Source organism: Lagopus leucura, unplaced genomic scaffold, assembly GCF_019238085.1.
Source record: "Lagopus leucura isolate 7727_CA_CO unplaced genomic scaffold, USGS_WTPT01 Super-Scaffold_73, whole genome shotgun sequence".
Classification (NCBI taxonomy): domain Eukaryota; kingdom Metazoa; phylum Chordata; class Aves; order Galliformes; family Phasianidae; genus Lagopus; species Lagopus leucura.
The window spans coordinates 31,624,352-31,637,943 of NW_024962252.1; the positions used below are offsets into that span (position 1 = coordinate 31,624,352).

Below are 13,592 nucleotides of genomic sequence, written 5' to 3' on the forward strand. Positions count from 1 at the left end.
TTTCCTTCTTTCCTTCTTTCCTTCTTTCCTTCTTTCCTTCTTTCCTTTTTCTTTCCTTCTTTCCTTTATTTTTTAGTTTATTTTTTTGTTTACTTTTCATGGGTGAGGCACTTGATTCTGTGCTAATGAGCAATGTAAGAATGAGATAAATTCATTTCCCATCCTTTACAATGTGGAATGAACAACCCACCAGAAAACTAAATATTGATGCTGTCTGCTGCACTGATAATTGGTCTCTGCTTTCATCTCCAAACAATCCCTTGCTTGGATTCCATTATTCATTCTAAGCAGAAAAGGATTATTAATGCAGTGTTCTTTATTTTTTTTCCTTTGGTGTGTGTATGAACAAGAGAGCAATACTGCAATAAATGTATTGGCTAAGAGAAAACATTTGCAAGAGATCCTTGCCCATTTTTTTAATCTTCTCTTATCATGAAGAATGTGTGCAGTGATAAATCGTTCTGCTAATCAAACAGCACTGAAAGGTTAGGTCATTGGAAGTCTTTAGTCATTTTGTGCTTTTCAAGAGTGAATTTGTTAAAATTATGCTGAATATCCACTTAAAGCCTCAGCTGAAAACCCTACCTGTGTTTTATAACTCTGCACTGTCAGAACTCATAATAAGTCAAACATTCTTTCAGAGGTACTCATAAGGGAGAAAAAACCCTGTAAATTTAAGAGTAATTTCAGATTGTAAATGAAAAAGAGAGGCACGACTGTTCATTTGCACCAATCATGCCTTCCTTTCATCTGCTCTGATTAGGCCTGGTGCGGTTTCATCAAACTACTCCATCACCGAGCTGTCACTCCAGTCGTCTGTTGATTGAAAACAATCAGGGCTCTGATGGCACAATTATTCTGACCCTTTAACTAGAGGCTGCTGTGATAATGAAAGGTTGATTATGATAGTTTGTGCCTCTTTCAGTTTGCCAAGAAGGTTAATTTGGGCATCAGACGGATGTTTAATGGGCGCTTGCTGGCTACACTGAGGTAAATGAGAACGTGCAGTCTTCGATATTGCATGGATATAGTTTGGCTGTCAATCATTGTCATTTTGAGTTTGTGCCTCACACTCTGGAAATCACATTTTATTTTTTCCTTGGGATTTAATTTATTCTGTGCCCTGAGGAAGTTCTTTCGCTCCATGACCTTCACAGTAGCTTTCTCTGTCTTTTTTCCCTTCCCTCAAATGGAGCCCAAAGGCATAATATATCTAGAGGAACATTTTTCTTTCATTTTCCGCATTAGGGGGGGAAAAAAAAAGAAGAAGGAAATTTTAAAATCCCTGTTTATCTACTCACCCCGAACAGAGTAAATGTTTTAATTCTGATTGTAAAATCAGGATGTGCAAATGAAAGCTTGCCTGCTTGCTAATGCAGCACCACACCAGGGGCTGCTTACATACATACGCATTTGTAAAACTGACAAACAGGTAATTTTAAAATGTCGCTGTGTAAAGAGGTTGGGGGATGGCACAGCAATATTTTCAGAGATTGCACACGTATGCCTCAGCCTGGTGCCTTAAAAAGACGGTCTCAGTCACCGTAGTACAACTTTTTGAGTTGGAAAGTCTCTCTTCAGGGTTCAGGGGCAAAAGACGTTTCATTGCTGATTCAGAGATTATTAATATTTACTGTGTTCAGATGGAGAGAATCCTATGCATAATTTTGTAGTTGTTTGGCTCAAGGTGCAAAAGAAATGCAAATACCTCATAATTTTGATTGTTCTACATGCAGCTCATTACAGTCTTATTTTTATGCACATTCTTAATTCAAAATAAAAAGATGAAGAAGATTTCCTTCCTTAAGGCTCTAGGTTTGGGTCACTCGTTTCCCATGCTGAAAAATGTAAGGTACTACCTGATTGATAAAACTCACATTTACTTGATGACTTCCGTGCTAGCTTTCTAAGAGTATTTGTGTGTAACCCATGGCTTTGAAAAATTGAGGGTGTTTTTGTTTTTCCACAGAAAGAATTCTTTACTCATGTGCTTTTATTACATGGCTGATACAGTCCAATTAGTTTGCCGTAAGTAAAATGCTTAAATTGATATCCTGAACCCTCTGGGTTTTGTCCTCTGTAGTCCCTAGAGAAAGGAGGACTGAGACCCTTTAGAAATCCAAATTCACGCCCATTGGAAATTTCTACTCATTTTAGTACATGAAAATTTCTACAGAGTATTTAATGGATTTTAAATCAGAGCTTTGGTAGAAGTCCTGACTTATCCCTAGGTTATGCTCCTGTACTTGATGTGAAAAGCTGGAATGCTGCTGCAGATAACCATCTATTGAGAGATAGTGGTTTTGAGGCAAAAGGTTTCTGTCTGCAAAGTCTGCTGAAATAAACTCCATGAAGACACCAAATCATGTTCAAATTGATAGTCAACATTTTAAGGGGACATGCAGCAATACGGTGTAAGCTGAAGCCGTATACTGAACTAGTAAACTCCAAGTTCTGCTTTGTGAAGTTCCCTGGCCTCTCTTAAAATGATTGCAGTAGTAGCTTCCACAACACAGCTTGTCTTATTTATCAGAGCTGTAGCACTGGCCAACATATTAATGTTAAGAAGATATGAATTTGATTTATTCTTCTGACTTTTTTTTTTCTTATGTTAAGCAACAGAAAGACCATTCAGGTGACATTTATGTTGAAATTAGAGGTTTGTGGGTGCTTTTCGGTTTACTTTCTTATCCTTCTTCGCCTGATATGTATCATCATCAGATTATCATGCAGAAAGCTGGTAATTGGTGTTGAATATATCTGGTTGCACTCCGGGAGAATACTTCCTTCCACTTTTGTTTGTATATTTAAAATTATCCTTTCTCCTAAAATGGGATTGTTTGCTATGTTATTTTACATAAGATTTCCACTTGTTTTACTGAGAAAGTGGAAATTAATCTATTAGAAACTTATATATATTTCTGTTCAATTGTTGCTAGAAAGAAGAAAAACAGCTCAGTTTTTCTACCATGTGTTTGCTTCATCTCAGTTATTAGGAACTGTAGATGGTATAAACTAACATAATTCCTTTGCAGTCTTTGGGTCTCTGATGTGAATACGCTGGCTGAAGGTTAGACAAAGATGACTTTAATGAAGTTCCCAAAACCTCTTGAGAAAGGAGTCCAAGGACTCTGTAGAAACAAACTTTCCCTGTTGCTGCCTTTGTGATTTAAAGTTTCCAAATGAACTTGGTTCTAACAAGTACGTCAAACTTTGCACTGTAGCCTTGCCTGTTCAGCATCTTCCTTGAATCAAAGCTGTAATTGGCAGCCCAAAAAAACCTGATAGCTATCCATTGCAGGGATGTCTTCAACAGGAGTGAAGCTCCTAATTCAGCTTTAACCTGCACTGCCCCTTTGCCTTCTCCAGCTGTGGTATATATATGGTACATAGATCATAATGGCAGAGAGGGAAGGGCTGAGTTCCTACACTGTTTGAGTCAGGCTGTTGAAGCACTATGCTGGAAGCAGAAGCTGCCATTGTATGTACAGTGGAACCACAATCCAACATGAAGGCACATTTAGATGTATACTGCAACTGCACACAGTACGTTTTCCGTCTGTTTCCTGATGTTTTGAGAATGTACTCCATTGCTGCATCAAATAATATAACCTTGGAACAGAAAAATCCTCTGGGTAAAGGCTTCAGAATAAGAAAAGTAATCTGGCTTGAAAATTCTGTCCTTCTGAGATTCTACTTTTGTCATTTACTTAGTTTAGAAGACGAATATGGCAAAATATATTATTTATTAAAGTTAATATAGGTACTTGGCTGTAGCTTCCTTTTTACACACACTCATACATTAAAATTAATAGGAAAAGAAGCTTCTTACAGTTTAAACAGAATTTGCCTGTATGATACTAGCAATAGGAGTCTTTCCTTATTTTTGTAAATTATTTAGCAGCGATACGAATATTTTAAAATTCCAAATTGTGGACAGTCTCTTTGTTTTCACTTCCTTGCTTGTTTGCGCTTTAAACATAGATGTAATTTCAAGTGCTATTGGTACCTCCTTAGAGAAGTTTGAATGTCTCTCCTTGCAGTGTCATACAGTATATAATGGCTTTGAGTTTATTTTCCCAGTTCTGATTGTAGTTGCTAATCACTACTGCCCAATAGGCTGAAAAATGGACACCGTAATTAGTGCATAGATGGGGTCAATTTTTGAGTTTCCTTGAAGGCACCAGATTTCTAAGACTAAATTAAACAAATACTTAGTAAAGGCAGAACTTACACTGATAAATATACAGGTGTTTGCTGATATATTATGTGTAAATTTCTGTTTTCACTATGTGCACAATTTACTTTTGCCTCCTTTACAGTAATGGAAATTTAGAACAGTATTACAGTCCATCAGTGACTGTTTCTTCTACATGCAAAAGACTTGTTTGGAAATTTAATTTTCTTTCTTCTGATCTTCTCCCCCTTCAGCTTTCCAATAGCTGTCAAACCATCCACTGACTAGAGTGTCAGTTCACTTCACAGATAACTCAGTTTTCTTCCATGCTCCATGGTGTGAGACAGCACATTCTGCTAGAGAGCACTGTAACAATGCACGCTGCATCAGAAATGTATGAATCTAAGGCTCGTTTTGTGAGTTCCCCTAAATCCATATAACCAGCTTCATAGCCCTGTGTCACAACCTAGGAGATTGTCATGTGTACTCTGAAAAATATATATAAATACCTACATCTGTAGCTTTAATACAGCGTAATTATTTTTTAAGGAGCGTCTCAAATAGAGATTATGGAATTTAAAGTCAGGTAACAGTCATTGTTATCATTAGCAAGATGAAGACATAAAAACAGTACTGCTTTTAGCTCTACCACCTTTTCTGTGCCTTGGCATACCAAGAATTAGGTGTCGGTCACAGAAACACAGCATCCACTACAGTCAAATTGTGTTCAGCAATAGATTGAGTTAGTCTGGACAAGCGATTCTGAACAGATTGTGATTCCCACATCTCAGTTACTTTCCTAAGACTCAAGAGAGCTGCTCTGCTGATTATCAAATGCCTGCAGAATGTCCTGGTGGTACAGTGATGTACAGGGTTCTTAATCCTGCCTCATAAATTACTGCAATTTACTACACTACTCCTCTGCTAAGTCTGAGTGGTACTGAGTGATGGCCAGTAGGTCCTGTACAGAAAATACAACCCAGGATGCACTTCATTCTCCTGTTGCAGTTGCTAATCAAAAAGGAAACATGGAAGTAGTGTAGACCAAAGATACCTTAGGTGCTGCATTTGAAGGATCCCTTCTTGTAGTTTGAAACCATTTCCTCTTATCCTATTACAACAGACCCTGCTGAAGAGTCTGTCCCCTTCTTTCCTATAACCTCTCTTTAGATACTTGAAAGGCTATTATCAGGCCTCTCTGGAGCCTTCTCCATGTTGGACAGCCCCAGCTTTCTTAGCCTGTCCTCCTAGTGGAGGTATAAATTCTTCTTTAACATAACAACAAATCATTCAGGCAGGGTGAATTCACTTGTTGTCTTTGTTATAATGAAGATAGACTGAATTCTGGTGAAATTCAAATGTCTGGTCAATTAGGAAATATGAGTGCCTCTGAAGACTTTGAGGAATAACGTAGGGTAGGGAGTTAACCAAAACCTCTCAGTAGGACACACCAGATATGTAGATTTGGTGGGTTTAGAACATTCAAATATAATCCTCAATGATTTCAAATCCATAAATGCTTTTTAAGTGTATGTAATTAACTTCCTTTTATCTTCAGGCCTAAACACATTCAGCTAATGCACATTTTGAAGCTCACTTCAGCATTTAACTGACTAAACTACTGTTGCAACTACTGATGCACTTCATTGATTCTTTGTTTCACAGGGGTTGAGTAGAGCAGTGGAGAAAAAAACATTTCAAATTAACCTTAATAAGAAGGTGGTTTTAGTCTGTCACCTTCCCTCTTTGACAGAATACAGAAGCAGTAGTAATGTTGATATATTGTACTTATATGAAGGTCTTTAGTAAGACAGAAGTCTTTCTTTCCAGTTTCTTTCGTATGACTTCTCCATGAGCACTACAGGGCGGTGAGTAACTGCTGTTACTGCATGACTAGTTGGCAGCTCCCCATCCAAGAGTTGTCAGGATATGGAAAAAAATCAAGCAAAGGAGCCTGTCCTTATCTAGAACCATCCAATGTCTTTATGAATGACTTAAGAATGTAATAACAAGGTTTTTATGTTTTTAGACAATCAGATGGTGAAATGGTCTACAAGCACTTTTGTAAATAAAATTACGAGTGGGAATATTGTTGGCAGACTGGAACAGTGATTTGAAGTAAACGGTAAAATTAATAATGACTAATTACTGATATAAGTGAAAGTGTGACACTTTGTGGAAGTTCTTTGGGGAAAAAAATGGGAATAGTAGTATGTCAGCAGTGTCATTAGTGCATAGGTCAGCAATATCGTAATATATTAATGGTCTTATGTAACAATATACAAACAAGAATGGCATAGACTGGTACAGTCCATGATCTTTTCAATCTGTTCTCTAGTACTACAGCCCTAAATGGAAGCTGGTTTTCATCTTTTATAGATGGGAGGCAGTGATCATCAAACTCAAGGGTTGGACTGGTGGTTCCTGGGCTCTGGGGTACAAACCCAAAAAAGGAAAATGAGGCAAGTGAGTTGAAAGGTGTAGAAATCCATCACAATTAAAAGGAAGATCTGCCCAAGAAGATAGTTGAGTATGAGGGCAGTTTTCATGTGGAAATAAGGGTATTTTCATTATTGGAGATTTTCAAGAATTATGTGTACATTTCTTGAAATGGTTTAGGCCCTTTCTAGCCTCTTTTCAGACCAGGATGGATTGAATAAGCTTTATGTAAATTCAAGTCTGTGTGTTGTTTTGGCTGTTGACACCACCTGTGATTGCTGATCAGTTTCAGAGTCTTTCTCTCCTCTTTCTCCCAGTCTCAAACCAGCAGAACCTCATCTCTACTCCTCTCTGGCCATTTTAACTTTTCTCAATTTTTTTTTTTTTTTTTTAATAAATAAATGAAACAGGAGGAAAAATTGAAAGGTCTATTATCTTTTTTTTTTCCTCATAAATTGAATTAAAGGTAGCGGGAAGAGAGTGTTGTGTTTCTTTTCTAATCACTTAACTGGAATCTTGCTTTTCTTTCTAGTGGACCTGTTGTCACATAGTCCCTTCAGCAGCTTGATCCTGGACTGTGTTCTCCTATAGCATCACTAACCGTAGGAATATTGTGTATAGTGGTATTACAGTCTGATAATGCTGTGGAAATTCTTTTGGGGAATGATGCAATACAATGTTTTTATGTGTAATACAGGTGGACGTTTAGTATGTATCTTCTATGATGACTCACATTCATTCATGACTACTTTTTGTATGGACTGATATCTCTGTTGAGGCAAGTGTGTAGCTCTACTTGGAATGAAAACACAGATTTTAAAGACCAAACTTTGGCAGAATTGTGTCCAAATAATTGGTATTTTGTTTTTCTTCTCCCTACTTCCAGTTGGCTGTAAGGTGGTTGGAGCACAACTGCCACTACCAGTACATGGATGAGCTTCTCCAGTACGTCCGCTTTGGCCTTATGGATGTGGATACACTGCATACTGTAGCTCTTTCTCATCCTCTCGTCCAAGCTAGTGAAACTGCAACAGCGCTTGTTAATGAGGCCTTGGCTTACCACCAGAGCATCTATGCACAGCCAGTTTGGCAAACCAGAAGGACAAAACCCCGCTTCCAGTCAGACACTCTTTACATTATTGGTGGGAAAAAGCGTGAAATCTGTAAAGTGAAGGAACTGCGCTACTTCAACCCTGTCGATCAGGAGAACGTTCACATTGCAGGAATCGCGAACTGGAGTGAGCTTGCACCGATGCCCATGGGGAGAAGCCACCACTGCGTTGCCGTCATGGGAGACTTTCTGTTTGTGGCGGGTGGGGAAGCTGAGCACTCCACGGGACGCACCTGCGCCGTGAGGACTGCCTGTCGCTATGACCCCCGAACCAACTCCTGGGCAGAGATAGCTCCCATGAAGAACTGCCGGGAGCACTTTGTGCTCGGAGCAGTGGACGAATACCTGTATGCAGTAGGAGGCAGAAATGAGTTGCGTCAAGTCCTACCTACTGTAGAACGCTACTGTCCCAAGAAGAACAAGTGGACCTTTGTACAGTCCTTTGACCGATCGCTTTCGTGCCATGCAGGATACGTGGTGGATGGTCTTCTTTGGATATCAGGTAGAAACATTTCTCACAGTTTGAGGTATTAACAAGATATCAAAATGCAGTCTTGAATGACTTCTAGTAAACCATCTTTGGTTTTATATGTCAAGATAACTTTTGTCATAGGAGTGAGTATTTTAAAGGACTTTAGAATGGAAGCATGTAATGAAGCCTGATTAGAGGTATAGGGGCGGAACACAGCTGCCTACTAAATATGAAAGGGAGCTTATAAACAGGAAAGAAACCAATTTTTTACACAAGCAGATGGTAATAGGACAAGGGGGAATGATTTTAACTAAAAGAGGGGAGATTTACATTAGATATTAGGAGGACATTTTATTCAGAGGGTGGTGAGGCACTGGCGTGGGCTGCCCAGACAAGTTGTGGATGTTCCATCCCTGAAGGTGTTCCAGGCCAGGTTGGATGGGGCCCTGGGCCGCCTGATCTGATGGATGGCAACTGTGTCTGTAGCAGAGAGTTGGAACTGAATGGTCTTTAAGATCCCTTCCAACCAAAGTCATTCTGTGATTGTGTGATTTCTGTGTTTCAAGTTGCATATGTTGTGTACACTACTTCCAATCACCATCCATAAATTGCAGCGACTCAAAATGATAATGCACTCTTTGACAAGTTTTGAATTACAAATTCTGTGTGCTTGCTGAAAAATAAGAAAGTAAAACCTACTTTCTGTAGTATGATCAGGTACTACTGTGTTTATTCTTGCAATCGGGAATTAAATGCTTGTTGGCTTGTGTAGCTTTAGGGCTTAAAGGCAGGTGATTGAACTCCTCCTTCTTGCTCTTGAAGATATATTAACAGGCCACAGCAACCTTCATTAGAAATCCTGTGTGACTCTGACTGTCAATAACAAGTGCACAGGACTGGCTGGATGTAATCATAGCACTATGGCACGGGTAGATGAAAGTATAGGCCTTGTAATTGTAAACTAACGTATCATTTGCAACTCAGTCTGATAGGCTTTTTGTTGTACGTGTACTCAGTGATGGGATTTGAGGACATCGTGCCATCAGTCCTTGTAGTGACTTTTCTGGTATTACTTGCTTTGGAACAAGGTTGATGCTTTCTATGGAAGGCACAAGAGGCAAAATGGAAGCACTTTTCAGTAAGAAGTGTGTCATGGAAGGTGATAATGTTGTCTTATGTATGTCAGTGAGTAGGTAGGACCAGCCCTTAAAGAAAATGTTCAGTGACGGTGTCTTAACTATAGATAGCCTCTAAGGATTTTGGTGTGGTTTGAGAATCCTATGGTGTATAGATGATATGTGAACAAATGATTAATTGAGCTCATTAAGCCTTCATTGTGCTTGTCAACATATGCCATTGAGGTTAGCGGAGCTCCTTGTGGATGTATCTTTCTGCCCTTACAAGTTAAATAGTTCACAGGATTATATCTCCTAGCCCTGCTGGGAGAAGTAATGGACACCTATTTTCATCCATACGCACTGAAATCATGACTGATATGTTTGGAAAGAATGGCATGAGAGAACATCAGGAGTCACAGAGATGCCTGGCAGGCACTCCGGGTCTCTTTCTGCAATGGTTAACTTTGAAGAAGTTCCTTACAGTTTGGGTTGTGTATTAAGTGTGCATGTGGTCTGCTTTAAGAGTCGGGTATGGATTTTTGATGTAAGGAATCAACAAGGTGTGTTCAGAGCCTTCCCCTGTTTATTCATTACCTCCCTTGTTCCATCAGTGGAAAGAGATGAGTGCCTGTGATGGGCAAGACAAAGTATGAAGGTGCTAGTTCTACTATATCTTGATTTCTTTATTTATTTACCTTCCTCTTACAGTTAACGGTTGACAGTTTCTATTTTTGACAAACAGCACTTTTTAGGAAATTGTCTTTAATGTATCTGTGTGAAATCCTTGAAAGAGCACTAGAAGTACTTGTCAGAGTGTGGTCCTTGCTCTAGTACATTACAAAAAATGATTTTTTTTAATCATTTTTTTTTTTTCTGTACTAAAATTACAAACAATCTCTACCCAGTTTGTTAGAGATTTTTAAGGCAAATGTGAGATTGGCTTCAGATCGCTTTTAATTTTTTCCAGCTGTGCTAGAAAAGGGAGTATTCATGGCAGTTTGGTGAAGTTTATGGTAGTCTGATGAAGTTCCCACTGATTAGAAAAGGGGAAACATAACATTCATTTTTAAGAAGTGGAAAAAAGAAGATGCGGGGATCTACAGGTCAGTCAGTCACACCTCTGGGCCTGGCAAGATCATTGAGCCAATTTTCCGGAAGGCCCTAAGGCACATGGAAAATAAAGATGAAGTGACTGGTGGTAATCAACATAATTTCATCTAGGGCAAGTCATGCTTGAAGAACTTGGCTGCCTTTATGATGGAGTTACAGTGTCAGGGATAAAGGAAAAGCAACTGATGTAATCTACCTGGACTTGTGCAAAACATTTGATGCTGTCCCTCATGACATCCTGGTCACAAAATTGGAGAAAAATGGATTTGATGGTTGGACCTCTCTGGATAAAGGATTGGCTGGATGGTTGTACTCAGGGAGTTGCGGTCAGCAGCGCAGTGTCTGAGTGGAGACCGGTGATAGAATCATAGAATCACTGATGAGGGGCATTCCTCAGGGATTGGCGCTGGGTCCAGAGTTATTTAACATCTTTGTAGACAATATGGACTGTGGGAGCAAGCGCACCCACAGCAAGTTTCTAGATAATACCAAGCTGAGCTGTGCAGTGGACAAGCTAGAGGGAAGGGATGCTACAGGGAAGGACATGAGCAGTCTTGAGAGGTGGGCCCATGTCAACCTCATGTAATTCAACAAGGCCAAGTGCAAGATCCTGCACCTGGGTCAGGGAAATCCCAAGCACAGGTACAGGCTGGATGGAGAATGGCTTGAAAGCAGCCCTGAGAAGAACGATTTGGGAGTGTCAGTTGATGTAAGACTCAACATGAGCCAGCAATGCACTCTTGCAGTTCAGAAGACCAACTGTATCCTGGGTTGCATGAAAAGAAGCGTGACCAGCAGGTCAAGGGAGGTCCTTGTGCCCCACTCTCTCTTGTGAGACTCCACCTGGAGTACTGTATCCAGTTCTGGAGCCCCCAGCACAATAGCATGGAGTTGTTGAAGCAGGCCCAGAGGAGGGCTATGAAGTTGATCAGAGGGCTGGAGCACCTCCCCTCTGGGGGCAGGCTGAGAGAGCTGGGGCTCTTCAGCCTAGAGAAAATGGGGGGACCTTATAGTGGCCTTCTAGTACCTGAAAGTGTTTCTCAGAAAAACTGAGGAGGGACTTTATGAGGGTGTATAGCAACAGGATGAGGGGAAATGGCTTTAAACTGGAAGAGGATAGATTTAGATGAGATACTAGGAACTCTTTACTGTGAGGGTGGTGAGACACTGGAACAGTGGATACCCCCTCCCTGTCAGTGTTCAAGACAAGGCTGGATGGGGCTTTGAGCAACCTGGTCTAGAGGGAAGTGTCTCTGCCTACAGTATGGGGTTGGAACTACATGCTCTTAAACATCCCTTCCAGCCCAAACCATTCTATGATTCTATTATATTATGCTGTTTTTTATGTGTTTAGTTATGGAAGTGGAATACATGCATGCCTGTGTCCAGATGCTGCTGGGATTTATATAATGAAGCACTGTGATATTACATATTTAATACACTTGCAGAATCAGAGGGAAGAAGTCATAGAAGCTTATTAGATCAACTGCTAACAAATGGCAAAAAAAAAAAAAACCACAACAACCAAATTTTACCAGTATTGTTTCACATATATTTGAAAATGCAACATAGCTCCTGTGGTAAAAACCAATGGTGTATGAAGTTTTGGCAGCAGAGTAAGCCAGATAGGACTGTTGGGTTGTTAGAGTTGCCAGATTCCGTTTGTTTACTGTAGATTATGAAATGCAATACTTCTGAGGATATTGATCTGAATTATGTACTCACAAATTGAAAGCTGGGATTTATCTGTTGAACAGTTATTTTTAAAATAAAGGTAGATGGAGATGTTTTAACTATAACTAGCTTTTTACCATTAATTGATTGCTTAGGAGTATATATGTATATTCAAGGGCGTTCAGGGGCAGAGGAATGGTACATGGAGATGTTTTATTGTGCTAACATATCAGTAGTTACTGATGAAAAGACCTGCTGTTCCACCATCAAATATAAGATGTTAGTGTAAGAATAATCAGTAATGTGGGAGGGAACCTAATTTTTAAGCACCTAATCTAAAATTATGTGATTAAAAAATTAGTCTGAGTTAGGGATGTTTCTGAGAAGTATCCCTGCTGCTTTATGGGAAATTCAGGTCATCACCAGAGCTCTCAAAGTCAGTCTGATGCTACTAGCTGGCACAACTACTATGAAAATCTGCCCAGCTTTTTAATAAGTGAATAAGTTAAATAGTAGTAATATAAATTTTTAGACCTTGTGTTTGTGGAGAAAGTCATCAAAACATGATTAATAGTCAAAACAGTAATACCTTTGCTACAAGCCCTTCCTTCTACGGCTTTGCTAATCAAAGTCTGGCTAGAATTAAAGGGTTTTCTGTTGTCATTATTGGGATTCATTGCTGGCATTACTTTGCACCTCCTTTGGGAGTAATACAGGAAGGAATCAAAACTCACAAAGACTAAAATCTTGGTGGCAGTGGCAGGAAAGGGAAGGGCAATAAGCAGAGTGCATGACACAAGAGCATGCAAGAGCTGGCAGGTAGGTGGTGCAGGGATGCAGGGACTGCCAAGCTGCCTCCACTCCTCAGGGCCCTTTACCTACCTGAGGGCTTGGGACTAGTGCACTTGGGAACAAGCCTGACTCTAGATGGCAAAAGTGGGTTCAGTTCCATATATTGTGAGACATCCTTCTATATTTGTGCGTCTTTTTTTTTCTCTCTCTCTTTTTTTTTTTTAATGACCCTCTATTTAATTTTATCTTCTTATTTTAAAAAGTGAATGATAATTCACTAAAGTACTCTCTGCATTGACAGTACAATGTCAGGCAGATGGCTTTGAAATTTTACAGAAAGATGAATCTTAGAGGCCCCAGTTCTCATCTGACACCCCGATCCCTTTCACAAACACACTGCGTGCCACATGCTAGCAAAGCAAAGTATTTGAGTGAAAGAGCCACAAACTGCACTGAGCCCCTTGGAGTTCAACATTACTAACAATCACTTCCTATAAAAGCAGTGAAACATTTTCCATAATAGTGCAGACTTGAACTGTGCCTCTTTTTTTCTTCATCCTCCATGATGCATGCAAATCTGGAGACCTCCTTTTCTATAGGGTCAGCCTTTTCCACCCGTTAGGTGCCTTGCATGTATAGATTGGGTTGTGCAGAGACGAGGGGACCTCTGACAGACCCTCAGCTCAGTGCCACTTCTGC

At 39.8% G+C, this 13,592-nt stretch overlaps 1 protein-coding gene across 5 annotated transcripts in view; it reads left to right on the forward strand.

The window, feature by feature from the left end:
• The window catches only part of KLHL32 (kelch like family member 32), a 118,059-nt gene that overhangs the window by 92,215 nt on the left and 12,252 nt on the right, over window positions 1–13,592 (forward strand). For all 5 annotated transcript variants that reach the window (XM_042885150.1, XM_042885176.1, XM_042885159.1 and 2 more), the window contains one exon: window positions 7,503–8,229. In XM_042885150.1, the coding sequence (XP_042741084.1) occupies window positions 7,503–8,229 (727 nt within the window). The remainder of the gene's footprint in view (window positions 1–7,502; window positions 8,230–13,592) is intronic.